This window comes from Sander lucioperca, chromosome 20 (assembly GCF_008315115.2).
Source record: "Sander lucioperca isolate FBNREF2018 chromosome 20, SLUC_FBN_1.2, whole genome shotgun sequence".
Classification (NCBI taxonomy): domain Eukaryota; kingdom Metazoa; phylum Chordata; class Actinopteri; order Perciformes; family Percidae; genus Sander; species Sander lucioperca.
The window spans coordinates 7,725,366-7,752,062 of NC_050192.1; the positions used below are offsets into that span (position 1 = coordinate 7,725,366).

Genomic DNA, 26,697 nt, shown 5'->3' on the forward strand with positions numbered 1-26,697 from the left:
GAATCGTGTAAAGCTGCCTTTTCCCTGCAAGATTCAACGTTAAAGGCATTAGCAGGCGTCACGGTCGGTAAGGTTTGCCAAATATTACTTAAGCATTGCCAAACCAATCTCTCCACTAGCCACATATCAACTTGTAAATTAGCTTTCATTAGCTGGTTATAGCCTCAATGCTAATATTGCATGTGGTTTATTGCTAAGAATGTGTTAATAAATAAGTAAATACACAAGAACGTTAAAAAAGTTTTAATTGTTATGTCTTTAATTAGAAGTTGGGTAAACGTTAAATTGATATAAATTAAGCCCCCCAGCCGTGGACATGAACACAGCCGGGCCTAACGTTAGTGGTGAGGGACCAAAGATGTGAGGGACACGTGAAGTGAGGGTCTGTGGGTCCTCCCTCAGGAAAATTCGAGCTTCATTTCCTGCATTCTGGTGGATTTTTATGCGAAGGATGACAAAATGAATGTGCCAGGTGACATTTCAAAATTTAAAAAACATAAAATGTAATGCATTCTGTATTTCTTTCAGTGATTTATCTTCTGTAGATCATTTAATATTAGGCCTATCCCTGCTTAGTCAAAACACATGTAGGCAGAGGCTTCCCTACTCTTTTGTGTTTTTGTTTGTGGTAGTAACACCTGTTCACATCAATGATAGCCTACATCAATTCATTTTAATTCATTTACAAACCCTTGGAATTTCATAGCTCATGTCTTTCAGCAAGATTTCTGCCCATGTTCAAAACTTTCTCCACATTCAAAACATATCCTCCATATTTGTATTCTCTGATCGCGAATTAAGTCGTAGCTTAATTTAATGAGAATAAATTCACAATATTTCAAGGAAAAATCTACCTGTCCTGTTGCCTCATTACGTTATTGCTCTGCTGACATGGTTGTATCCCCTTCAGACCGTCTGACAGACACAGACTCTCTGGATGAGACAAAGCATGCTGCTCTTCATCAAAGTGGAAAACCAAAACTAACTGAAAACACCGGCATAAATTGCACCATTGTGTGTCTTGTTGTCTACACAAATGTTTACTTCACCACCTTCACCATCATAACACTGCATGTAAAGGGGGTGGGGACAAAACGAGCAAACACAAATAGAAACTATTTCTCATCCAGTGGGAACATGAGGGAATTATCTTTTTGTAGAGCAAATGGAAATTATATTTGATCTAAACACATGTGCAAGTAATATCAAATTAGTGGTTGGGACTATTTTAGGTAATCAGAAAGGTGTTTGTGACATATCCCCACCGCCCCTCCCATAAAATAGACCCATGACTACAGCCACCAACAAAAAACACTTTCCTCTTTGTAGTTTGAGTCTATACTGAGCTAAACCTAAATTAATTGTTAAAAATGTTTTATACAGGAGCTCCAAGATGCCTAACAAAAGAACAAAGAGAAAGTTGTCAGACTCAGAGTCGCCGTCCAAATCTTCCAAAGTCACCTTCCTGAGCCCGTCTCTTATCCTACTGGAAATCCCTGCTGACACCAACACCAGCCTCCCAGTGTGGGAGGCCATGAGATCCCAGCAGGTTGACATCGCCTGGACCGTTAACCCTTACAGCATCAGTGTTCACTTAACCCCTGTGAGCTCTACGCAAGGGAAGATTACAACTTCCAGCAAAAGTGAAAGCACATCCAGTGTGGCACAGACCGTAGTGCCTTCTACCAGGATCCTGCAGCCTCAGATGGTCATCCAGTCCATCACTCAGCAGCATGGCGCCACTCAGAACTCCTGTGTCCTGCTCACCCTTTCCCAAAACGGCACCCATTTGCTGCCAAGTCCACCAGGTCAACCACAGAAAATACCTCCAAACCCTACGCCAGCCACCGCCCTCATCGTTTCCCTGCCTCTCATCATCACCCAACCACAGCCTGCCCATCAGCCTGGCACCCCTACCAAGAGACAGATCCTACCCGCCACCCAGAGCCCAACAGCCACTCCCACCAAGCAGCGAGCCCCGTCCAAAGTGCCTGTTCCCTCTCTGTTTCACACGAGGAGCTCGCCTGACATCCAGGTCTGTGACAGATTCCTCCTGGGTTTGTGTAGCGCAGGGCAAAGGTGTAAGATGCACCACACTCCCTACCCGTTTCACTGGCAGCTGTGGTGTGTGATCACCCACCAGTGGATCGACATCCCCTCTTGCTCTCAGGTCTTACTGGAGAGGAACTACTGCAATGTCGACCAAAAGCTCATTTACTTCAAGGATGGGTGAGTAAGAGGGTAGAACTGGAGTCAGATCTCTGGTTGTAAAGCTAAACCAGACTAATATGTCTTGTTTTCTCTGTCCATTTTCCCTTGTGTTGATTACAGCATGTTCAGTTTTCCCTGAGTCAAAACAAAAGTTAGTGTAAGTGTTTTAATTGTAACCCTACAATGTTGTTTCGTCCTACACTACCTTTAGGCATGTCCTCTACTCTCTTGTCTTTGACTCGATGAAGTTGAAAAACTCATGTAACTATGGTGGGGTTAGACGACTGACTAACTCTGACAGTCTGGTCAGGAACCCTTACTTTGCCAGCAAATGGAAAATCTACTGGTGGAACAACCTTGAATGGGAAGAGTACAACGAGGTGAATGTTTCCTCTCTTTTTTTTTCTCCTTTTAGTTTCTGTACTTTTATTATCGCTCCTTGGCACGATTAGTGCCCTTTTTTCCCCACAGTCCTCTTTTACCTCTAACCACTCTCTTAGCTACCAATGCAATGCTGAAGTCTTCCCCTGGAGGATCCCTGACAGGCTCTGTGGAGTCAGTCTGGATTCCTGGCCTGGGTGTAGAGTAGAGGAAGGGAGGATATTAATGTGATGAAGAGGAGATATGAAACCATTCTTAATGACCTTTCTTACAAATAGCTTGCGTTTACTGTACATCAGAATCATTTTTGTACTTACTTACAATTGTCTTACGATTACATTCTAATTAATATATGTGAAAGCTGACAATAACTACCAAGTGTCTTTCAGCAGCTCCTTGTTCATTGATTGGTTCATCTCTCCATAGGATGTGTCAACCTCGCTGCTAAAGAAGATGAGCGAAAAGGAGCCCGAGTGTTCCTTCTACATTGGCTCACAACAGTACAAGGTGGACTTTGCCACCATGACCCAGTCCAACGTCACCACTGGGTTCCAGAGAAAAGTTCGCTGCAGACCCATCTACTGCTCCCCCAAATCCATGCAGCCTTACCTGCAGTTGGTTTCCATTTTCTCTTCCTTAGAAATGGTCCTATATCCCCTCTTCATCACATTAAAGGAGAACGTCAATTGTTACGTGAATCTTGATCGCTATAAATATGCGAGTACTGTCGATAGGAAAAAAAACAATCCAGGACAGGCCATACCTTCGCGACAAAAACTTGAAGTTTATTTCCCCCTCAAAAATAGGTAATTGAGCACTACAGTGCAGTAACTACATGGAAACGGGCCAAATGATGTCTGTGGCTTGCACAGTTATAACGTTAGAGAAGGCTAGCTGTAGTCTCGTTATTCTTACTCCAACATCTCCGATCTTCACTCTTCAGACACTACGCTCCGCTCTGCACACTACTGTTTACCTTTTCCTGCTACAACTGAATTCCCACGGGACTTCAGCGCAAGACTACAGCTAGCCTTCTCTAACGCTATTACTGTGCAACTCCAGTTTGCTAGCACAGATTCTGGTAATTTTTTTTCCAATCGACAGTACTCGCATATTTATAGTAGTGCTGTCAGTTAAACGCGTTATTAGCGGCGTTAACGCAAACCCATTTTAACGGCGTCAATTTTTTTATCGCGAGATTAACGTTCTTTTTGGCATAGAAAACTGCAACAACTAGTAACGTTAGAAAAACTACAACACCACACCGGATCTATCTAGACCGGAAACAAAACAACAGGCACGCCGCACACACTTGTTTGGGCTTGCGAGCCGGCCAAAGAGTAGTAGGCTAACGTTACGTTTTGAGTGGATGGCGAGCGCAAGACGCCAAAATGAGAATTCTGAATGGAAAGTTTACTTTTAAAAAGTTGCCAAATGGTTCCATTGACAAAACCAAAGTGATCTGTGTGTTTTGTCGTTGTGATCATCGCAGCACATCCAGTCTGAAATACCACTTGATGGCCAAGCACACAGCTGATGCACATTCTCCGCCCCCTCGTCAAAGCCAGGCAACAAAAGCACAAAGCAAGCCGATCCACTTTTCCATGTTGATAAGAGCATTAAAATGAGAAAAAATAATTGGACAAAAAGAAATCTAGGGACATTTAGAATAGATAAAAATGTGCGATTAATTGCGAGTTAACTATGACATTAATGCGATTAATCGCGATTAAATATTTTAATCGTTTGACAGCACTAATTTATAGCGATCAAGATGCACGTAAAAATTGGCCGGAGTTCTCCTTTAATATCCTCCCTTCCTCTCTACTCTACACCCAGGACAGGAATCCAGACTGTCTCCACCGAGCCTGTCAGTGATCCTCCAGGGGAAAACTTCAGCGTGGACCCTCTGCAGGAGTTCAGCTCCTGGTATCCTCCAGTGTGGTGTCTGGCCTCAGAGCAGGACTACATCCTGGTGGACCTTCCGGCCGGCACACAGGCCTACCGGAGTATTGAAAACCTCTTCAATGAGAGTCTGCCTGAGACCAAGGTGGACATCATCAGCATCGAGCAGATCCAGAACCTCCTCCACTGGGACAAGTACCAAAGGTTTAGCTGCTATTTGTGCCTGTTATCAAAAAACCTTAAATACTTCAGTTAAAGTTATTAAGTCAGTTTGCATTGATTATGCAAGGCCTGAAATGTTTGTTTCCTTCTGTGTGCATGCACTGCTGCTTGTAACTATTAAAATTGCATGCACCAAAATATTTACCTGCACCAGATCTGGCCGAAATTACTGTAATGTACAGTGAAACTACTATTGACTATCATGGGTTTTTCATAAACAATATTAAGAACAAGAAAAAAACACTTGTGTACTGATATATTTTGGTATATCCGTGCATTGTCAGTGTCCTCGACATTATCAGTTATGCATTCGTTTTTTACTGCGTGAGAAAATTATCATGTGGCGCGCGAGTATCTGAAAAGTCTCGGTCAATGCGTGAGAATTGGCGGCCCTGAACATTTTTAATACAAGTTAAGCCCAGTTCAGACCAAAGATTTGCGACGAGGCGAAACCGTTTTAAACGTTGTAGAGAAAAGTTTCAGCGGTCTGAACCGGCCCGTCTCAGCTCGACTCAAACCAGTTGATGGTGTGGCTGCAACTCAGCTGGTCAAGTCTCCAGAGGTTGGTTTTAGAACGTAAGGGACGTCACCTGTTTCAACAGCCAATAGAGAAGTCATCTTGTAAAGTCAGCTAGAATCATGTGATCCATAATCCATTTTATTTGTGTTATAAACTGAGGCTCAACGTGCGACGGCGAGCGCGTACGGTGTAGCGAGCTAGAGAGTGACGAGCCATGAATCGGAGAAATAAAACGTGTTTTCGCCGATTAATCACTAGAAATGTAACTGTAGCAAGCATCTCACTATCACTAACACTATCCACATTCATATTTCGACGCAACAAATGATATATTCAGCTACAAAAAGTCTGGAAGTCGGAAGTTAGGACAGAAGTAAAAAGAGTCGTTGCTATGGAGATGATACACTGTCTCGTCTGGTTGGTGTGAACTGGCAGCTTTCAGAACGCTGCAGAACGAGGTGTTGCAAGTAGTTGCAAGTTTCAACGCGTCTCGTCGCGAATCTTTGGACTGAGCTGGGCTTTACGTGCACCTGTGCATGTAGAGCTGATAATTCCGTGCACAGCTCCAAGTTAAATTGCTCCTCTGCAGGGACTGCCGACGGAAATTAGCTAGTAGCAGAATCTCGTACAATTTCAAAAGCTTGTTTCAGCACAATATACTGGCAAACTAATATACTGTATATGTCTAATCATAAGACAGATATATTCCTTCTAAATACAGTGTTGGGCAAGTTAGTTCCAAAATGTAATACATTCTAGATTACTAGTAGTTACTTTCATTTGAGAGTAATTACAATATTACTGTCTCTGAATTGTAATGCTTTACACTGCTTTTGCATTACGTTTGAGTTACTTTCATCAAAATAACAGCAAAAGTTTAAATTGGCAGGTAGCTTGTGAATCTCACCACCGGATCAATAAAGTCTCCTCTTTATCCACTTTAATACATCATAGATTATTCATAATATTTTGTATAATTAATATGAATATGCAAAGTAACTAAATCTATACAAATAGAGAAGTAAAACGTACAATAGGGAAGTAGGAGAAAATGAAAATACTCAATTAAAAGTACCTTACAGTTGTATTGAAGTACGGCATAGTTACTTTCCACGGCTGATAAAATGCAATGGTATTTACGTGTAGCAAGCCTAAACATTAATTCCCGACATATTTATATCTGTCAGCAGCTCGGACACAATGCTCTCCGCGCTGACGTACCGTCACCTGTTGGGACACAGATGTTGTCCGTACCGTCTCTGGTTCTGGTTTTGACCACAGGAACAGTGACGAGACAGCTCGCTTCAACGCAGCGTAATAACTCCTGAAAAAAATCATCAATACAGCAACAGGAAATAACACTCACAGCTTTTTTTTTTTTTTTTTTTTGCCTGTGAAGAAATGTTTTGCGGTGTTGGTGAATTCTTAAAAAAAACAAAAAAAAACAAAAAAAAAAAACCAGTGTTTCCCACACAGACTAATTTGTGGCGGTGCGCCACGGAATCAACACCGGCCACCACATATTGCGTTTCGTTTTTTTTTTTTTTTACGCTATTTAAAACAGGCAACGTAATCGTTAAGCTGCATTTCCTCACCACCACCACAAATTGCTTTCTGAAAACACCACTAAATGTTGCGTTAAAATGCGTTGTAACTCGCGTTACTGAGATTGTAACGGGTATAATATTACCAAAATGTAATTAGTGATGCGTTATATTACTGCGTTGCAGCAAAAAGGAATACATTACTGTAATTGCATTACTTTGGTAACACGTTACTCCCAACACTGTCTAAATATCAGTCTATATCCAAGTTTCTATGTGAGTTAAGTACAAAGACAAAGAGGCAGGAAAGTTGGACACCAACTACTACATCGAAACACTAGTATCTGCATTGTCATTACAGGCAAAAGGCGTACATGCAGAAGCAGCACACCAACTCTAAGGAGCCTCTTGAGAGACATCTCTTCCACGGGACAACCAAAGAGCCCTCAGAAGACATCTGCCACAACAACTTCGACCCCCGCATGGCCGGGGTTCATGGAACGTCTCAGGGTTTTGGCTCCTACTTCGCCACCACCGCTTCCTTCTCCCATAAGTACACAGCCAGGGAGGGGCCAGATAGGGTTCGCCACATGTTCCTAGCCAAAGTCCTGGTGGGGGAGACGTGTCTCGGAGGGTACAACTACCACAGGCCGCCGCTTAACTCTAAGATGAGGCAGTTCTATCTCTACGACAGCTGCGTGGACAACATGGACAAACCCACTATGTTTGTAGTTTTTGATAGCTGTCATTGCTACCCATACTACCTCATCAAGTACAAAGACCTGCCCCAAGAGATTAATATTTGATGAAGAGGACAGGCATTGATGGCACAGGAGTTAGTTGATGCTAATCGTTCAGATATAAACAGTGTTAGAGTTGATGTAAGAGGATCCTGAAATGTTATCAACTGCATCAAATGTTGTCAGTTGCAGCAAATGCTCAGTTCCCTCACTTAAAGTGTGCAATATATATGGATGATGTGCAATAATGTTCTACTTGACAACAATGAAGACAAGGAACCACAGAGTAAAAATTTCGTATAAACTTATGAAGCACTTTATTTTTTTAAGTGTCTTTATTTTGGTTATTCAAACATTTTAAATCAATGGAAATAAGTACTTATGTTTTTCTTTCAAATGTGTTCTGAATCAAATTGACATCTGTTGTGTTTATGAAAATAAACTGTTCACAGAATACATTAATCTCTTCATATTTCAACATAAGTTTGATCATCCATTGTTGTATTTTCATCTGTTAAAATACAGCCGTATATCTGGTTGGATAGTTTCCAAATGTCAGACTGGAATGTGTTTCACCGAAGTAGTAAAAGCATATATATATTTCAAAATATTTTCTATAAATTCCTTTTTTAACTCTTCAAAACTCCATTGCACAAAAATGACAAAACAGGATTTTCATAAATTGCTGGCACACACAACATTAATTTCCTTTAAAAACCAACCAGATATTTGTATTTGTGTTTGCGTGTTACAGAGGATTTCTGAGCAGGAAATTCAAATTATATCTACCCCTGAAAAACACAACACTTTTTCCTAAAGGATCAAGATTAGACTGATTTAAAGTAACTGTGTAAATCATTCATGACCCTGAATATTTCGTTTTCACATGTGCCTTACAGACACATCACAGTGAGATTGTGAATTAACAAAATATTAGGGACATTTTGATAATGACATAAAGGAAACTATCCTTTATTGATTCCCCTTAAGTTTCCCTTACAATTCAAATGGAGATGAAGAGACACTGGCAGTTATAATGTCGAAGCTTTGAGACAGAAAATGTGGGCTGTACAAAATTGCCTCCAACTCTATTTCACCTTAATAAAATGTCTGATATTTTGAATACTCGGCGTAGATACAGTAGATTTCTTGTTTCTCTTCATACAAAGTCTAATGTGACTTCTGTATCTGCAACAATGAAAATTCCATGTCTTGAAATTAAATTTGGTATTTCATGTTAGAAGACTGCCAGAATAGATCAATAAGAAGGCATTACTTTATATTTTATATACAGTATGTCTATCCTTTCTCTTTAAATGTGCAATTCTGCATTTATGTTTTTTTCACGATAATCCAACTTGTTATGACAAAGAAAAATCACAGTCACAAGATAAAAATTACACTTATTCACAAAAAAACACAAAAACTAAGATGGGCCTGTTCTGAATAATGCACTTTCCACACAAGAATAAAATGAGGTTTGACAATGATAATAAAAGAACGTCAAAATTAGTTATAAGTAGATTGCAGATTAAACCATGTAGCCAAACTAAAAGATGTAAACAAGATTAAAATTCTGACTTACTTGCCAGAAAAGACTTGCACGGATGAAAAACAGAAAACTTTGCTAAAAAACTCTACATTTTGGCCTGAGGGTGGCGCCAAAGGAAAGGCCATGTTATGTAATTCAAAAGGTTTATGCTCTGTAGAGTAACACCTCAGCCGACATTGCCATCCTTAGAGCCAAAAAACACTGAGTGAAATCAAATTCAAAGGCAACAAAAGCAACAGACAAAACATCAATAAACATGTCACCGTCCTTCAAACAATGAGTCATTAATTTAACATCAGTTCTTTTTGCACCCGTCTCCAGCACAGATGAGAGTAGTGTGATTTGCTTTGCCTTTTCCCTTTTAGTTTGAATACATTTGTACGTATACACTGTACAAAATGGTTAAACCGATATTGAAATAATCCTGCTAACATGTTACAAAAAAAAAAAATCTGCACAGGAACCAGGAGGGTTGTTGGATCGGCCAACAGAGCACCAACATATGCCATCAGTGCCCTCCTGCTCTCTTTTTCAGTCTCATATTTGACTTCTGCGTGAACTGGTTCCTGGTGATGTAAGCAGCTTAGCTGTCGGCTTCCAAACAATCCCGTAAAACGAGATTTGAAGGAGGACAGAAAAGGTGGTGGTGGTGTGGTAAAACTGTTGGTTCATTCACAGGCCAACTTGCTGTCAAAGCTCGACAGGCCAATGGCAAAAGCCTGCAGAGCACACATGGGGTAGTTGTAGTCCAGAGTGAAGATGTCTTCAGCCACTCTGCCAAACTGCATGACGATGTAGTCAGCTAGAGTTAGGGGAAACAGTAAAACAACCGTACGTATGTGTGTTAATCATTACTGTAAGCCTGAACAGTGCAGAAAATATGCGTGGACAAATAGTGAATAGTGGGGCATACTTACGGTCGTTATCGTGAACTATTTGAAAGTTTTTGACTGAAGCTTGAGTAACGCGGCCATGGAAGTTTAGCACATAAGACTGGGTGTCATCGTTCCAAACGGGGGCCTTATTGTGCAACTCAATCAGGTTGTCCAGTGAGTGATTCTGCCACCTGCTCAGGAGGCTCTCCTGCTCCTGTAATATAGTATTATATATCATATTCATGTTCAGTTCTGACCCATTCTGTTGATGCCATGGTTCAGAGTAAATGATTCCGGGACCATCAGACTCACATTTTGAGGCCTTACAGGGACTCTTTCAAAGTTCATGTTCATGCCCGGGATGATTACAGTCATCTTACGTGGTCCTTTGAATCCCAGCACGTTGGTCTCCTGCCAAATGGTACAGAGAGTGTGACAGTTTCACTTCAAATGATCAATGAACAGGGAACGCAGCAAACGCTTGTGTGCGTCTTTGTCATTCACTCACATAGCAGATGGCAGCCACTTCCTGTCGTGTGTTGCTCTCTTCCAGCAGTGTCCCGGGGTTTTTGCAGGGATTGGTGCCGTTGTCATACACTGTGAATTTGGTGCCCATGAGGTTGGACCTGTTAGAATACACACCGGAGTTGAAATGTTTACACCGTTTCACATTCCTTCAATTGCTGGCAGCATTTTTAACAGCTAAGTCATGTAGTGGCAAAGGCATAAGCACTGTGTTCAGCCATCTTAAAACCAACCAAACATTACCACTACAAGGTATCATTTCATACTTAAACTGTACACAGTTTAATAACAGCAATAACTAATAACTAAGTGCTTGTCCCTCCCTCATTACCACCACTTAGGTGCCCTTGAGCAAGGCCCTTAACCTCCAACCGCTCCAGTGGAGCTGCTCAGTGGCCAGCAGATCAGACTGTGGTTGTACTGGGCAGCTTCCAGGTATGAATGTGTAACTGTGTGAATGTGATCAGGGCGTTCCTGCAAAAGAGAGGCTTCCTCTCAGTGAACCTTCCCTAATTAAATAAAGGTAAAAAAAAGAGTTGCTGCTAATTGTCTGACAGCTGCTCTTATAATACCGTAGTATAATTTGCTCATAGTGCCTCATGCAGCTTTTTGTAACAGACGTGTAGATTGTGTGATTACAACAAAATGCAGTCTTGTAGCATTTCCAAACAATGTGAAATACTTAAAGCTACATTGTGTAAGAAGTTCTCCCATCTAGCGGTGAAATTGTATATGACAACCAACTGAATATTACTTTCTAGCCCTTCCCATTCCAAGCGCGTTTTAACTCCTACGGTGGCCGAACCTTAAATGAGCTCTTAGTATTTCCATCCTTTACACGCAGCTGTTCTAGCCACTCCAATATTAACTTTGGTCTTGTTGCTTCGTCTGTCGCGTTGTCGTTTTAATTCTCTTTTTCGCTTCCCTGGAGAGTAATCTCCCCCTGGCATTCGTCACGGTGCCACTGATTGTAAAAGCCCGAAAAGCGGAGGTATGTCCCTCTTTGGCTAATGTATTTTAAAGATGGAGGCGCAACATGGCGGCCGTCATTCGAGTGAGTCGCTCCTATGTATTCTGAATGATTCTGAATGGCAGATTCTACGCTTACGAGAATACTTTGATTAGTTGGTGGAAGTAATTACACATGGAGGAGCACATATTTGTGAAAGAACAAAGGGGTTTTTGCTAAGAATCAACTCAAAACATTACACAATGTAGGTTTAATACAACACAACTTTACACAAGGATTTTAGGCAGATATTAGTTTGACTTTTTTAGATGTATATTAGTCAGGTACTGTATGCTATCAACAAATGACAGTGACAATGTAGTCCTCCATGGGCACAGGTAGATCCAAGAAAAAGTGTGGTTTTTACCTCAGTTTACCTATGAAGCTATCTCCCTCTCGCGACAGATCAGTGGCATCCACTGAAATAAGGTAGTTAGACGTCTTACTCTTCTTTCTCTTCCTTCCTGCCAGCAAAAACACCTGGGAAGAGAGACAGAAAAAAGGGCTGTCTGTACTGTACACAGATGCTATACAGATTAATTCTTTTATCATCTTGTGGTTTATTTGATAACTCTTTAACATCAAGTCTTGTATAGTCTAAGTACTTTTAATTGTTTTTGTTTTTTTTAAAGTTTGAAAAACAAGTTCCATTATATGGCTACACACTCACTCTCTTGCCATCCTCCCTCTCCATATGCATGAAGTAGGTGGGGTAGAGGCCGCGGTCCATGCCCTTCTTGTCCCGGGTGATTCGACATTTAACAGTGACACCACGTGGAGCCGGACGCAAAACAAACTCCTCTAGATTGGCCACATCAATTAGTGAGCCCTCTGCTGTGGGTGATCCGGGGGGTGCCACCTCCTAGGTACAACACAGTGCATGAACCTTTTTACACAGTATTTAGTATTGTGGTTTGGATTATATAGTCTACGTTAGAAGCTTGTTGGTGAGTGCAATCAGGGTTTCTACAGGTTTCACCAAGTCAAATTTAAGACTTTTTAAGACCATTATGAATGAAATTTAAGACCTATATCACAAAATCAAAAAAAAAAGTCAGACGTTAGAGTCTGGAAACATTGTCTGCAACAATTCCCCGATTTCCTCATTGGCATTATAGGACTGGTGTCTAGATTGGCTGCAATTTAAGTTGCATTTGGTCTAATTTGTAGTCGTAATACAGTGAATTATATGTGGACTAGTGACAGAAAGAACTCCAACACCACAGAACTAAAAAAAACACATTCTAAAGCTCTGCGGGAACATTTCAGTGAGCATTAGAGGTAGCGGTTACACTTTACTTGAAGGTATCTACATAAGAGATACCTTCACGTAAAGTGTAACCGAGGTAGCGCTACATTGACGTGGGAAAATTAAGACCAGTTGAAAATTATTTAAGACCTAGAACACAATACTTCAGCAAATCAGTCAGACTTTTTAAGACCCCGCGGAAACCCTGGTGCATTTATTTGGCTACTCACTGGAATGTCCTTGCCACTGGCGGCAGAGGAAGGTCTGGTGGTGTCTGCGTTAGGAGACAGAGAACGTGTCCGTTCTTCCTCCACGTCGTCCTCATGCTCGCTGGCTTCATCGAAGTTCATACTGCCAGACAGACCTGGTGAGGTACAAGAGGCAAAGGTGTGAGAGAGCTTTATTGCTACATGGAGGGCCTTCACAATTTCACACAAATTCACACAAGACAAAAAAGGAAAATAAATCCCAGAGGCTCTGTGTATATTCCCAACTACAAAAGAATCTCGAAGAATTGTATTTCTTCCCAGGTTTTTTTTCTTCAGTTTTGGTTCAAAATTGTCCCGACCCCAAGGTGGATTTCACATTTTTTTTGGTTCATTTATAGTCTTTGATTTATGAGAACTAATTCCTCAAGAACTGATGCAATACATTAAGCAATGGTTGAGGCAAAAAAGTGCATTTTAATTCTCAAAAGAAACAGAGTATTTATTTTACACTAAGGAGAGACTTATTTCAACTCTTTAACAGCAGAAGAGGAAAGTGGATAAAACCTTGTGAATCTCACTGAGCCATCTCCAGCTTTCTATCCAGCAGAACAATACTTGAGTTAAGCTCTGCTCAGCACTCACCCTACCCGAAGGTCACATTTGGCTCATGGCCTCAATACCTTTCACAAACAGTGCATTCCCCCAAACCCCCCCCATACCTTGCATCTGTGCGCTTGTGAAGAGACAGTTCCGTGCAGTCATGCTGATGCATAAAATGGGGCCTGGCTCACTACAGCCAGTCTAGACTGCTTGAGACATCTGTCTCTTCATTGATAATTGAATTTATCAGCCAGGACGCAACTCAAATTTGAATGTGCTGTCAGAGGATGACAGCGGTCCAATGGTATGGAAAGATCTCAGTAAGCAGGGGAACTTGTTTCCTCAGAGCTTTGCAAAGTTAAAGATATGTCAAATTTAACTTTAATTAATTGCTCGACCAGGAATAACAATTGATGATATTAATGTGGTTTGTATACAATTATAGAGCATGTTGCACAAGTGTCCCTAATAACTGTAATCCAACTGTCAGCTTTGAAGTGATTAAATGATAGTAACACTGCCAAAGCCTGCTTCTTCACACACAGAACATTTGCTACTTGGCACACAGAAGAGCCATTCTGCGACTTCCTTTTTTCCACCTGGACCAACATGCCAGGGGCAAGTTAGAGAGTAGGGGGCTTGGGAGAGCACTGGCCTATGCAGTATTGAACAAGAATAATAATGTGACTGACAGCACAGCCAAACACAATATTTATACTGGGATATTTGCAAAGAGATAACCCCAGGATATGCAGCTATCCCTGAGAGAAAGCAAGTACCAATATGAAATACAGATTGCAAATATTAGCTTCCCTCTTAACAGTGACTCCAGGGCTCCAATTAACAAAGTTGTGTAAGCCAGTGGCTTATGAAATCAACCATCTGGAAATGTCAAGGAGGACTCATAACTCATAACAACCTTAGTAAAGCAGGTCAAGGATATTACATTTTAAAGTAAGTCAAAAATACACATCTTGATTGAATGAGCTGATTAAATATGTACCTCAAACTTTCTATTTCTTCCGTTTCCTCGGGAGTTGGGGTATTATGTGAGAACAGGGAGCCAAATATAACTGCTGTAAATCCTGAGGACATATTCCTATGCTAAACTGGGCTGGGCATTAACAATGAGGACTTGCATTATTGAGAAGGGCAATGACATTTGCTACTGCAGCATCACATCACACTAAAGCCCAGGAAAAAAAGATATAACTAGAGCACCCTTTGGTCATTTGACCCCCGGATTAAACTGTGGCACTGCAATCCCAACATTATGACACTTGTGGAGTTGTTTTAAACTTTATTGCTTTAAATGCAAGATGACATGATTTTAGGATGGATAAACTTGTTTTTGCTCCACAGAAGCAGATGGATCAGAAAAGTACACCCACTCAGGGCTAGGTTTTAATGCATCTTTCATAAACTTTTATGAATCCCTGCCAGCTGGCTGGGGCGTGTGTGTGGCAGTATCTATAATCATGCCATAGATGAGCACTGCAGTGTGAACAATGCCCTGGCCTATTATTAAATGACCCATTTCTCACTGCGTCACAATCAATCACACCACTGTCTCCCTATTCCATTCTGCAGCAGCAGAGTTCTAGGGGATGTCAAAAAGTCTGACTCTGCTTAACAACACTTGCTAATCTGGAGTGATTTAGAACTATTATTATTAATGAAGCTCAGCGTAAATTCTTTCAGGAAGACTTCAATAACGTTTTCACATCTCTCCTAATTGATCAGCTGTTTCTAGGCATTCACTTTTCAGTAAACCAATCAGATTCAGCCATGTATTTCACAAGCCAATCATAGCATGACATCCCTGCTTTAACTCTGTTCTCTCCTCTGCGGTTGTCAGTTGTCATTTCAGGAATAGAGTGTGACCTGCCTCCTCCCCTTCAACCACCGGTCTTCTCACCCATTATACCCTGGGTCTTCGTCCAGCTGACCGCCCCTTTGGCACTTTCGATTTGGTCTCTTGTGGTCCTTCATCACCACCACCAGTGTCTAGACTCCATCTGGGAATTGTCTGGGTTTCTCTACCCCTTTAACATATTCATAACATATTCGACACAATGGAGTCTAATCTCCAAAGACTTTGTACATTTCATATTTTGCTTATGTAAACTTACAAATAAATCTTTTCGTATTTGCAATGAAGTCTCTCCTGATTGAACTACTACTATGAGTAACTATTAACACAGAGTGGATTATGGGACTCCACAGAGTCAGCGATGAAGGCAAAAAAATAAGTAGACGTGCTCATGAAAGTAAATTGACTCTTATCTTCTAATAACACAGTTACAAGTCAATGAATGGGCTTTGTGGATTTAAAATGTTTTAATAGAAAATCAGTGCCTTACTAACCCTCTTTCGAAGTAGTAAAAAATACATATTTAAGCTATAAACTGTAATTTCCTATCAATTAACATGCTTTGATTGAGGATGAAACTATTGTACTGTTGGTTATGGTTGGTAATGGTTACCACTTTTGAAGCTCTGTTCTAAAGTAATGCGAGTGCAAACTTTTTTTTTGTCTGGAAATCTATATTTCAGAGTTAAACAATTGATGCAAACACTTTTCTGGTTCAGTATTCCTTCAGAATAAAATAAAGTTTATTTTCTCTTGAAAAGCTTATTAAGCTCTGACAGGACTCACCTTGTTTCTGCAGTAGTTCATGGATATCTGTCTTGGGCTCTAGCAGCGTCTCAGTGTCTCCATCTCTCTCAGGCTCCTCAGCAACAAGGGACTGGTGCTGAGACTGAGGCTGTGACTGGAACTGAGACTGGGACTGAGACTGGCTCACAGACAGGATTTTCATTCCCAGATGAGGGGCTTCTGAGCCCAAAAAAGCTGCTGGGCCATCGATACCTACAGGAGGGGAGACCAGTCAGTTGTTACCTGAGCTGTTAAATGTCCTTGTGTTGTAGTTACTACATACAACTGTTTGTCTGTCTGACAAACTTGTTTTTTCTTCAAGTGCACAATGCCGTAATACTGATTATCTTAAATGTATTTTATGCAGTGGCACATTATAAAGTTGCCTTTCAAACACATAATTCTCCTTCATATAAAACAGAATGTAGCACATCAATGCCTACTTTTTTATGCACAGAGGAAAGATTGTGTGAAAATGGCAGTCTATGTGGTTTTACATGACCTAACAAAAAATATCCCTCATGTGTTGATGCAACATTTAAAAAAACAAAAAAAAACAGGTATCAGGTGCTTTCCTCACCATCCATGATGACATCGTTGGTGATAGTGACTTGAGACTCTACCAGAGGGGCCTGCTCCTCACCACGTCGCGTCCTGGAGCGCCGGGGCCGAGTCTCGGTGTTGGGCTGGACCATCAGAGGCTCATGGCGCTTCCTCCGCTGCTTCTGCTCCAGCAGTGCCCTCTGTGGACCAAAAAATCACTACATTTATAGATGCTTAAGGCTTCTTATAAATGTTGCAAGAGGCTGAGAACACTTAGCCAAGCTGGATAACATCAACTCTATGAGCTGAGGGTAATTACATTAGTATGCATGGTGAGTTCCAATAGGATATTAAATATGAAAACCCTGTAAAAGACGCAGGTGACTGCACAGCTGGATTATTCTCATAGAACAGTTGAGGCTAATGGGTATTTGATTTGATTATTTGTAGAGGTATCTTGCAATAAACTGTTGGACAAGTAAAAAATGGCTCTAAGAATTCGGTCTTACTGTTTCTTCTCCTCTGTCCCCTCTGAATACATTAGTTCTGTAATACACAGGTGTATGATAAGTCTGGGAGCTAAACAATCTGGACTTATTTCAAAAGACTCTGCTTTAAGGAGGGCCGGGATATGCATGCTTGCTTTATGGCTATAAATAAAGGCGACAAATGAAAAAACATAAAGCATGATTATCATAATGAACGTCATTACTGTTAGTGTAATAAATGGATGTGGAGATAGAGCCAAGTTTCAAGATGCATAACAATGGTGTTTGGGGGGGGGGGGCAAGAGCAGCCTGAAGCTGAGCTTCATATTTTTCTTTTTCTTAGTAGTTTCGAATTAAACCATTCAGTTAAACATTATATTTTAGAGATTATGTATGAAGTGTTTCTAGATTCAGTTGGCGTGATCTGACTGCCTTTTGTCAAGATACTGACTATTGAATGAAGTGAAACCGTATCAGAAACAACTTCTTAAGATTTCCACAGCCTACACTCTGGACTAATTCTTCATATAATCAAAGTCTGACCAGTCTGTGTTGCCTTCCCGTCTAGTTGCTATTTTAAGCCAATCTATTGTAATATTGACATTCTTTTGTAAAGACTCAGTACTTGGCGTTTTGAGACCAGGATGTGACTTCATTCAGGCTCCAGCAGTCTTTCCTGTATCAGCCAAATCTGATTTGAGGACACATACTATGTATTAATTTGTGTCTTTTCAAAGAATATGATGACTAAAGTTAAAAATAGTCAGTGAGAGATTACTGGGTGTCTGAATCTTTCCTATCTTATTGAAAAACAGCCAGATAGGAAGATTGGGTAAACAGCCACACAGCTATGTCACTTATACAAACTGTTATCCTCAGACAAATGAAAAGAAAATATATTAGAAAAAGCAATATAACAAGTTACCAACCCGGTCCATTGTGTCCTGAAGTGTGAGCCAAAGTTGACAGGTTTCTTTATACAAAAAACATTACAATTCGCATTTGTCTTGAGGTCAGGTGGAAGTACGTTCTCCCCCAAAGAGCAGCACTCCTGCTAGGCATGACTCTGTCCCCCTGTCCCTCATCCCTCTGCAACCGACAAACCAACAGCCTGCTCTGCACTATGTGTTCCTGAAAAAGGTCTGGCTCTCTGAGTGTACTAACTCTGAATCACTCGTCATTAGTGCTCCAGTGGGAGGTAGCGAGGAGGGGGGGGGAGAGAGAGAGAGAGAGAGAGAGAGAGAGAGAGAGAGAGAGAGAGAGAGAGAGAGAGAGAGAGAGAGAGAGCTCAAATTGAGATATGGTCACAGTGCTCCTGGTATTATTGCCTGAATGGTTTTCATTTTACTATTTCAAATTGGGTGGGAAACACTGGATTGAGTCAAAAACAGTAAAAAGATGGATTTAACTTGTTTAATATTTATCAATAGATTTTCCATAACCTGCATGTGATCCCCCTCTGGGCATAGGAGGATGTGTTTGTCTTCATGATTTACGTAAGAACAGAAGACTCTCAAGTGAGGCTGTTTGGACTCAAGTGAAAGTGTGCAGCATAAGACTTCATTCACTTGATCGGTCGGTCCGGCATTCGCTACAGGGTTTTGCAGTGGTGTGGGAGTGTCACTAAATGGCCCATTTGTGTGACGTCCTGATGTGTTCTTTAACCCCCAATGTAGCACAAGTAGACTTTATATTTCACGGTTATTGTTTTCCGTCAGATTGTTTATAGTATATACCTACGACGTTCCACTTCCGAGACTGCTCCTGTGCCGCCGGAAAATCCACTGGATGTCCGTTACCTTCCGCTTTCTTTATGTTGGAATTTTAAAATCTGGTGGGTTTATGAGGACTATGGTTAACTGCTCCTCAGATCTCTGCTGGGTAAATCCAGACAGCTAGCTAGACTATCTGTCCACCTTTGAACGTACACGTTCCACCAAAACAAGTTCCTTCCTGAGGCTATTTTACAGTGGCACCGTGGTTCCGTCCAGCGCTTAGCGCCGCCCAAGACAATTGTGATTGGTTTAAAGAAATGCCAATAAACCAGAGCACGTTTTTCTCCTATCCCAGAATGCTGTGTGGACTAGCAAGACCCTCCTCCCCAGCGCTGTGGAGGAAGGTCTGGCATTGTTTATAGATCTCAACATTTCTGACCGCATTTGAAGGCAGCTTCATTTCACAGACAAAAAGAGAAAGAAAAGAGACAGAGGGACTGTGCCTTGTGCTGGAGCTTGTTGCAGAAAAAAAAAATTGTTACAGAAACTTCTGGGCAGTTAAGTGCTTGTGTTTTGTTTTTTACCCTTATAGTTTTTTTTTACTTTCTTGTGGCAGCGATAGAGGCAGTGATGTTTCCTGTTTACTGTACAGGACTCTCACACCGCCTCGAAACGCACTGACAAGTCTGAATGCCAGTTACATGATTGGCCACCGCAGGGTTACGTTGGGTTGTGTTTCTGCCAAGTTGAATCTGTCTCAACATTTCGAAACAGGCTGCTGCAGGTTTTTTCGGCCCCCAACGCTGCAGCCTAAACGCACTACTCAAATTCAAAATGGATGGGAAGACTTATGTTTTCGCCTGACCGCCTGACAACTGCCTGAGTTTATGTGAACGCAGCCTGACAGAGCAACGTGGGACCATGAGACAGACAGACACACACACACACACACACACACACACACACACACACACACAAAGCCAGACGCCCGGCACTAAATCCATCCCTCTCTTTGAACTCACCAATCTAGCCCTCCTGTTTGTTTCTGCCTATTGTGTGAGATAGTGGAGTATGGCTTCCAGCTTAAATCAAAGCTCTACACAGCGACTCTTCAGCAAGGTTTGGGGATAAAGCGTCTTACAGAGGCTTGGGGTGGAAAGGATGAAAAGAGAGCAAAGTGCGACAGAAGAAGGGCTATGTCAGGTAATGGGTGGATAAAAGGAAACAATTCAGCCTCAGGAGTAAGTAAGCATTAAAATTCCAAGGGACTGGGCAGGTGAAAAACAGCAGATTTCCAAAACAAACAGCATTAATCACTAAATTGCACACCACTGCAGTGATGTTGAAGCTGCTCCTGCCAACAACAGGCACGCCAGCAGGCACCAGAGTGGCAGAACATAGGGCCATCTTTTATTTTACCGGTTTCATGTTAAATCTTGGCAGGTGATTACAAATACCACAGGTTAGCTCTCAAAAACATCATACATGTGTGAATTAAAAAGGTTAATCCGAGTGGTGCAGCATAATGAACTACACCAGATGTTCTTTGAAAGTACAAACACAGTACACAGACATTACAGTCTTAGAAAAATGATGAGAGAAAACAAAAGGTGTGAATTGTCAAAAAAGCATGTGTTGTTCTTTTGTGGATGAAATGTGGCTTCCTACCTGTTTTTCCAGCTTCTGTTGCATAAGACTGGCACTGTCATCTTCGATGCCACTACAGAGAAAAAGAAGAAACCTTTCTTATAAAGAGTTAGAGACTTCACACTCATTGATCTCTAAAAGCATCTACACTAAGTTTGATTTTCCTTATCAAACCAGTAGAGGTCACCACTGCTGTTGCACAAATACAAGGCAATAAAGACTTTGTATCGTGTATGGGCTTGTATGAAATAAAGCAATTAGGAGTTAATAGAGTTTAGTCAAAGTAGTGGCCGTTTTAAAAGTGGCAATAAAACCAAATAATGACAAATCTACAGGCCAAAAAGTGACCTTCATGTTGGCGAAAGATGGCATGACTCATTCTCTGAAAATGACGGGGGAAAAAAGAGAGCAAGTTTGTGAAAGAGAAAGGGAACAAAGAAAAAGGACAAAGCTCCAGCTGAGAGAATGCCTTGAAGTCTTAAGTCTCCTGGGCATTTACCCTGGACACCTATCTGAAGGGGCTGGGCCCATGTTGCTTAGCTACCATGTGAAGTGAGAAGGGCAACAGCAGGAGTCTGTGCTGTCGGAGTTAGAGATCTACAGTAGAAAAGTCACCCTCATAGGCTAATGTAATGTGTAAGTCATTAACTCCATTTCTTTCATTTTTTCCTGTTGTGTAACTCTATAAATAGCACATGCTCTGCTGGGCTGAAATGAGTTTCTTTTAGAGAAAAGGATTAAGGGTATAGGATGAGAAGTCTTCAAATCTATCTCTCCATCAGGTAAGCTCATCAGATATCTGACTCACTCATCCATCACTCCCCCTATTTCCATCTCCCTCAGTCCCTCTCACATCCTTTCCACGGCTCTAGTGTGTAGGTGATGACACGCACTACTTAGTTAAGAACCTCAAGCCCAACGCTGGCTGACATCACAGCTCATCTCTGAAGGACAGTCACTAAATTTCAAAAGATGACAGACTCCGGCAACCCATTTCTGCCAACAAGAACACGGCTTAATGAGCCTGTTCTACTTTTCTTAAGCCCACATAGGTACAATTAGCATCATCTGTAGCCCAACAGCCAGCACGGGCTTGAGTCATCTCACACCGCGTCATGTCACTTTTGAATCCCTCTCCAAGTATCCCTCAGTGTTGACATTGGCAAACAGATGGGTCCCATGGGAGCCCATTATGGCACCTGAGAACAGGTGGTGGTAAGAAGGAGAAGGGATAGAGAGTGGGATATGATAGTAGTTTTTAATTACACTTACAGGACTGTCATTTAGGATGGTAAAGAAAGAGATGGGTGAAAGTTGTGCAAGTGAACAGCGAGACCTGGGAGAAGTCACTACAGCCTTTCACATGGGCCGTGTAGGCCTGAGACCTGTGGATTTGGATGCTTTGACCAAAGGACTACCACATGTCCAATAATTAGACCAAGGCATAAATAACTCTGATTAAAATATTGACTTAGATTTCCCATTGGGCTGTGCCATTAATAACGCTGTTTCTATGCTACAAAGCACAGTCTAATTAATGGTTGAAACCACACCCTCTAGATTATGTTACAACATCAGTTTCCCTCACACAATGTTTCTGTTGGTAATGGTATATCCCTGAGGCAATCTGTGTCGGAATATTGTGATTAAACATTTTTATGGTAGCTGCAAAATAGTAGAGCCTGTTTTCCCCAGACAAAGACATGCCACTTGGTAGCGGCAGATGACGCACATTAAGTGTGTTCGTAGCCTAGAGAGCAATCATAACTGATGAAAGAGTCTTAGCAGTGGAACATATTTGACATGCTATGAAGCAGACTGGATTGCCATGTGTCCAAAACTGTTGGGGAAAAGTCAGACAAATATGGTGTTTACATCACGGATAAAATGCCCTTTAAAAGTGCAACTAAACTTCTGTTAACCTGGCAATTCAAGTCACAGATTGTGAGAAGAAAGTGTGCGTGCTGGGCAAGTGTATTGCTGTCTACCTTGCTGTTGAGTTAGAGGAGAAGCTGGCAGAGCTCGAAGGTCTTCAGGGAAATTGGCAATTTGGCACCATGGCAGCCCGTAGCACAGGACGTGTGGAAAATTAGAGAATGAAACATGTTCAGCAACAAGATCAAAACAAGAATGAGACATAAATAATACTCTATATACTATCTATATAGGTTTTACTGATTCATGTGTAGCTTGAATGAAACTAGAGAGCTACAGCAGTCTATTAACAGATGTTATGCTTTAGTAGAACAGTAATTATCTAATGAAGTCAAACAAGCTGCCAGACAGAGGGCAGCTGAAGAACAGGTGCAATGTAAAATAAAAGACCAACATCCTTCAGAGTATTATCATAAATACTTCAATCTGTTGGGGGTTGAGAGATGTCTACTACCACAAATATTCTTAGAAAACACACACACACACACACGCACACACACACGCACACACACACGTCCAGAGTGCCTCATCACAGATGTGAGTGATCAATGTTTCATTAGTCTGTCACAGCTTGGGTGACAAGAGAAGGACAAGCTTCTGTTGTTCCTTCCTTGTTTGTCAGACGAAAGTAACCATGGAGATTTCAGCTCCGTCAACAGCCCACCTCCACCAGCATTGATTAAAAACCTGCAGCCAGTTCTTGGGCTTTACTGTAATTGGAGGTCTTAGCACTGTGCTGTTTAGAATAACTGACAAAAGGAGGGCTCGACGAGGGCATGTAATTCCTGTTGAGCTGCACATTAAATCTAAATATTCATTCAGAGAACATTTGGTCAGAGGCATTTATGTGGCAAATCAATCTAACCCTAAATCAAATGTGCGATAAAATATCATAGACAATAAAGAGAAAATGTGATTTTAATACTATAAATGATGGAATGGTAACTGTCTATCACACCGCTGTTGATTCAGGGTGCAAAAGAGGACAAGTTGACCAGTGACTTCTTTTCAGATGACAATATAAGAGCTATTAAGAAATGGCATGACATAAACCACAGGGATCTTTTTATCGGAACACAGTCCATTATAGCTGTTGTTCATTTTAATTATACGGCTCCCACTTTGCCACTTCGAAAAGGAATCTGAAAGTTGAATGAGCATGACATAATGTCTGCCACAGGCAATTCAGCTTCCAACTAGGAGAGGATACAGAATAAAAGGACCGATAAGATGAAATGCTTCATTCCATTTACTTATGTAAAAATTATCAACTGCAACCTACTAGAACTACGTCCACTGTTTGTTTACACCTGAGCGAGCACAAAACAGTGACGTTTATCCTTCCACTTAAAGCGGCTTTGACTATAATGTGGATGCCAGATTCAGCTGGTGAGCACAAGTTTTGGTATAGGTCTAAACCTGGCAACCTCACTGCTACAACAATAAACAGGGCACAGCTACTGCGCATGGTTGTTGTTTGACAATAAAGAAAAAGTCCCATAACTGCAAACCGCAAATTGTCATTTTTACATTTCTGTTTGTGTACTGATTATTCAAACAAGATACACTCTGTAAATTTGGGAGCTTCAATGATGATTTTTGAAACTTTGGGCATTGCCAGGCTCGCTGTTATTTCCCTGCTTCCAGTCTTTATTCTGAGTTAGACTAACCATGTTTTGACTTCAGCTCCGTACTTAACATACTGCCTAATATCAACCTTCTCATCCCACTCTCAATGTTGAACTATTCCTTTAAAACTTTTGGCTTCTAATGTGAAACAGATGCAGGAGATGTGGAGCAAGCAACTGATGCTATTCTCTTTCTCCCATTTTTTTTGATGCATTAGTTTTATATACAAGAGGAAACCCGTAAAGGGATACTTTGCCTTCCCTCCGTGGTGCCAGTGCACAGAGCTTGGAGCAACCAAGGTCTGCTGAATCGCGGCAGACCTCTGCTCAGCTGGGAGCTCTGTGCGCTGCGGCCACAGAGGGAAGCCACACACCGTTCATCTGCACACGCTGCCCACACTGCCATGACACAGAGCTGGATTTAAATCAGCAAAAATATTTTTAACTTTAAGTAGTGTGCTAAGCAAATGCAATGAACAAAGTTTAGATGAACCCTAACAAACTGGATCACTAATAAAGGCAAAAAATTGTTACATAGGCAATACTGCCGTTACCGGTACATTAGAATCTAAACATCTCTGAGCCTTGACAAACAAAATGCTAACAGTCACAGTCACTTCAGCTGTTTCAGTAATCAGTTGGATTGATAGTCTAAGCACATCCTTAGTTACATGAGTGTTCCAATCAAGCAGCCAACAGCATAAAAAAACCAGCTTGAACACACACGCAAATCACCAACTCTGGTTACAGCACAGTCACAGCCTGATGCTCTGAATAAATAACAACATGGTGGCAGAAACATGAGCAAGAGGAACATCTTTGACTGCAGGTCAGCCATTCAGCCGGCCAGAGGGATGGAGCAGCAACTGGAAGAAACATTATAGTAGCGCTGACCTCTCGTCCTGGCACAGACCGCTTTGCAATTCTCAATCCTCAAAAGTCAATACAGCTCTGAGAACTAAAGCAAAAATGTGGTTGTCAATGTGTGTGTTAATGCAGGAGCCAGCGGTCCTACTGGGACAAATAAACCGTAAGTCTTTGGGAGCACACAAGGAAGGCTATTTTCAAACAACTGCTTCTATGATACCAAGAGCATATGTATGTGTGCAGCTACCTGTATGACCAGCGACTGTAGACAGGCTGAGATCCCCCATTCTTTATAGTATCCATGGATGCGGCTGCAAGAATGCTAGTCCAGGGCTCTGCTATCTACAGTTTCACAAAAATTTATATTCACACTGGAGCTCAGAGTTATTGTGCAGTCCTGCCTTACAGTACACCCTGCAGGTTCCAAGATCTCTGCTATTATGTCACTGACAAAGAGTAGCTATATCCCACCCAGGGGAGTGACAGCTAGCAGCCCTGAGGCAGACTGAGGTCGGGAGGCTTGGAGCTGTTACCATGACTTCACACTTCGGGCAACCCATAAGGATTCAACTAGGGATGGGTATGAAAGTGACAGGCCTAAATGCTAGTGTTGAGAAGACATTTTTAGCAAAGTTACGTAAACAGTCCTGATACCATGAGTGCAAAGGTAAGCTGTCTGAGCCTGTTTATGTTTGATATAAAATCACAGTTTTTTTTAATCAGTTAGACTACTTGCTATCACCTAAGTTCCCTTATTTTACTGCCCGACTACTTTCCATTAAATTTCTGAAAGACTCAGCAATCAGTCCCAGCTCATTTCCTCTGACTCATAAGGGGGCACTGCATATATCAGACCACAGATGCACATTCTGTCTGGCATCTCTATTATACGCAATAGTGGGAATTTATTCAATATAATTATTCAATAGCTGTCAGCATATGAGTAAGACATTCCAGTCTGTGTTCCTCATAATAAGTACATGCTGTTTTATAAAGGTACCTAAAAAAAACGAAACCTATAGATTGCCCATTCTAAAAACAGACATGGTCTGGAGACCTTAATCTAGTTGCTAGGAAACCAGAGCGTTACAATCGGTCCAGTTTTTTTGTGCCTATTTGCAAGAGCGAGCGAAAGAAAGCACAGAGAAAATGAAGAGTATGTTTGTGTATGTTTGTCCTAAGAGACAGTGGTAAAATAGCATATAAGTCAGGGGAATCACTCACCAGAGGGAGTAATTATTGAGCTCAAAACAAATGATGGAAATAAGCTATGATATTTGATAATCATAACATTTCCGTTGGGGACCCACTTCACTCAAGACTCTCCTACAATGGTCCTTTTATTTGTTTGTGGCACTGTTCTCATGGTTATGATCAGTGCCACTTGGCACTGATCATAACATCATGCAGAAACACAGATGTATTGTGAACATACAGCAGAAACTATAACAGTGAAATGTATGCAGTGTTGTAGCATTCAACAAGGACAAAGTGAGTCCATTACAAATACCAGGGATGTTTTTTTTCAGTGTTTCAGACAGTAATTGAGCAACAGAGTGGATTGTTCTGGCCAGCTGAGCCATATGTGTTTGGAATCAACTGGACAACCACAGTAAATCACAAGCCATGCTTGTGGTTGCAGAGGTCAACCACCACCCTGGTGCAGAAATCTT

General features: G+C 41.4%; 2 protein-coding genes across 7 annotated transcripts in view; one reads left to right on the forward strand and one right to left on the reverse strand.

Annotated features, from left to right (window-relative positions):
* LOC116060085 (protein mono-ADP-ribosyltransferase TIPARP-like) lies at nucleotides 1-8,167 on the forward strand. 2 transcript variants are annotated; one of them, XM_031313492.1, is made up of 6 exons: nucleotides 1-63; nucleotides 1,384-2,229; nucleotides 2,423-2,591; nucleotides 3,019-3,206; nucleotides 4,432-4,701; nucleotides 7,145-8,167. In XM_031313492.1, exons 2-6 carry the CDS (start codon nucleotides 1,394-1,396, stop codon nucleotides 7,587-7,589), a joined length of 1,908 nt encoding a protein of 635 aa, XP_031169352.1. In that variant the 5' UTR covers nucleotides 1-63; nucleotides 1,384-1,393; the 3' UTR covers nucleotides 7,590-8,167. The 2 variants fall into 2 exon arrangements, with proteins under 2 accessions (XP_031169352.1, XP_031169353.1); XM_031313493.1 differs by lacking the exons at nucleotides 2,423-2,591; nucleotides 3,019-3,206.
* Nucleotides 8,156-26,697, reverse strand: part of zmp:0000000711 (tubby-related protein 3) — a 21,292-nt gene continuing 2,750 nt past the window's right edge. For 2 of the 5 annotated variants that reach the window (XM_031313497.2, XM_031313496.2), the window contains exons 2-12: nucleotides 22,583-22,624; nucleotides 20,616-20,667; nucleotides 16,782-16,944; nucleotides 16,202-16,414; nucleotides 12,964-13,097; nucleotides 12,155-12,346; nucleotides 11,852-11,964; nucleotides 10,459-10,576; nucleotides 10,263-10,361; nucleotides 9,993-10,164; nucleotides 8,156-9,877 (exon numbers count right to left, since the gene is read on the reverse strand). In XM_031313497.2, the coding sequence (XP_031169357.1) occupies nucleotides 9,744-9,877; nucleotides 9,993-10,164; nucleotides 10,263-10,361; nucleotides 10,459-10,576; nucleotides 11,852-11,964; nucleotides 12,155-12,346; nucleotides 12,964-13,097; nucleotides 16,202-16,414; nucleotides 16,782-16,944; nucleotides 20,616-20,667; nucleotides 22,583-22,624 (1,432 nt within the window). In that variant the 3' untranslated portion in view covers nucleotides 8,156-9,743. Of the gene's footprint in view, nucleotides 9,878-9,992; nucleotides 10,165-10,262; nucleotides 10,362-10,458; nucleotides 10,577-11,851; nucleotides 11,965-12,154; nucleotides 12,347-12,963; nucleotides 13,098-16,201; nucleotides 16,415-16,781; nucleotides 16,945-18,161; nucleotides 18,411-20,615; nucleotides 20,668-22,582; nucleotides 22,625-25,271; nucleotides 25,367-26,697 lie in introns of those variants that run through there. The other 3 variants (XM_031313494.2, XM_031313498.2, XM_031313499.2) reach the window with 3 other exon arrangements.

What these genes read in the sequence shown, in the direction of transcription:
- LOC116060085 (XM_031313492.1), top strand. Translation starts at nt 1,394, where the DNA reads ATGCCTAACAAAAGAACAAAGAGAAAGTTGTCAGACTCAGAGTCGCCG. An exon ending in TCCATGCAGCCTTACCTGCA is followed by an intron (nt 3,207 to 4,431) that starts GTTGGTTTCCAT and finishes CTCTACACCCAG; the next exon opens with GACAGGAATCCAGACTGTCT. An exon ending in CACTGGGACAAGTACCAAAG is followed by an intron (nt 4,702 to 7,144) that starts GTTTAGCTGCTA and finishes TTGTCATTACAG; the next exon opens with GCAAAAGGCGTACATGCAGA.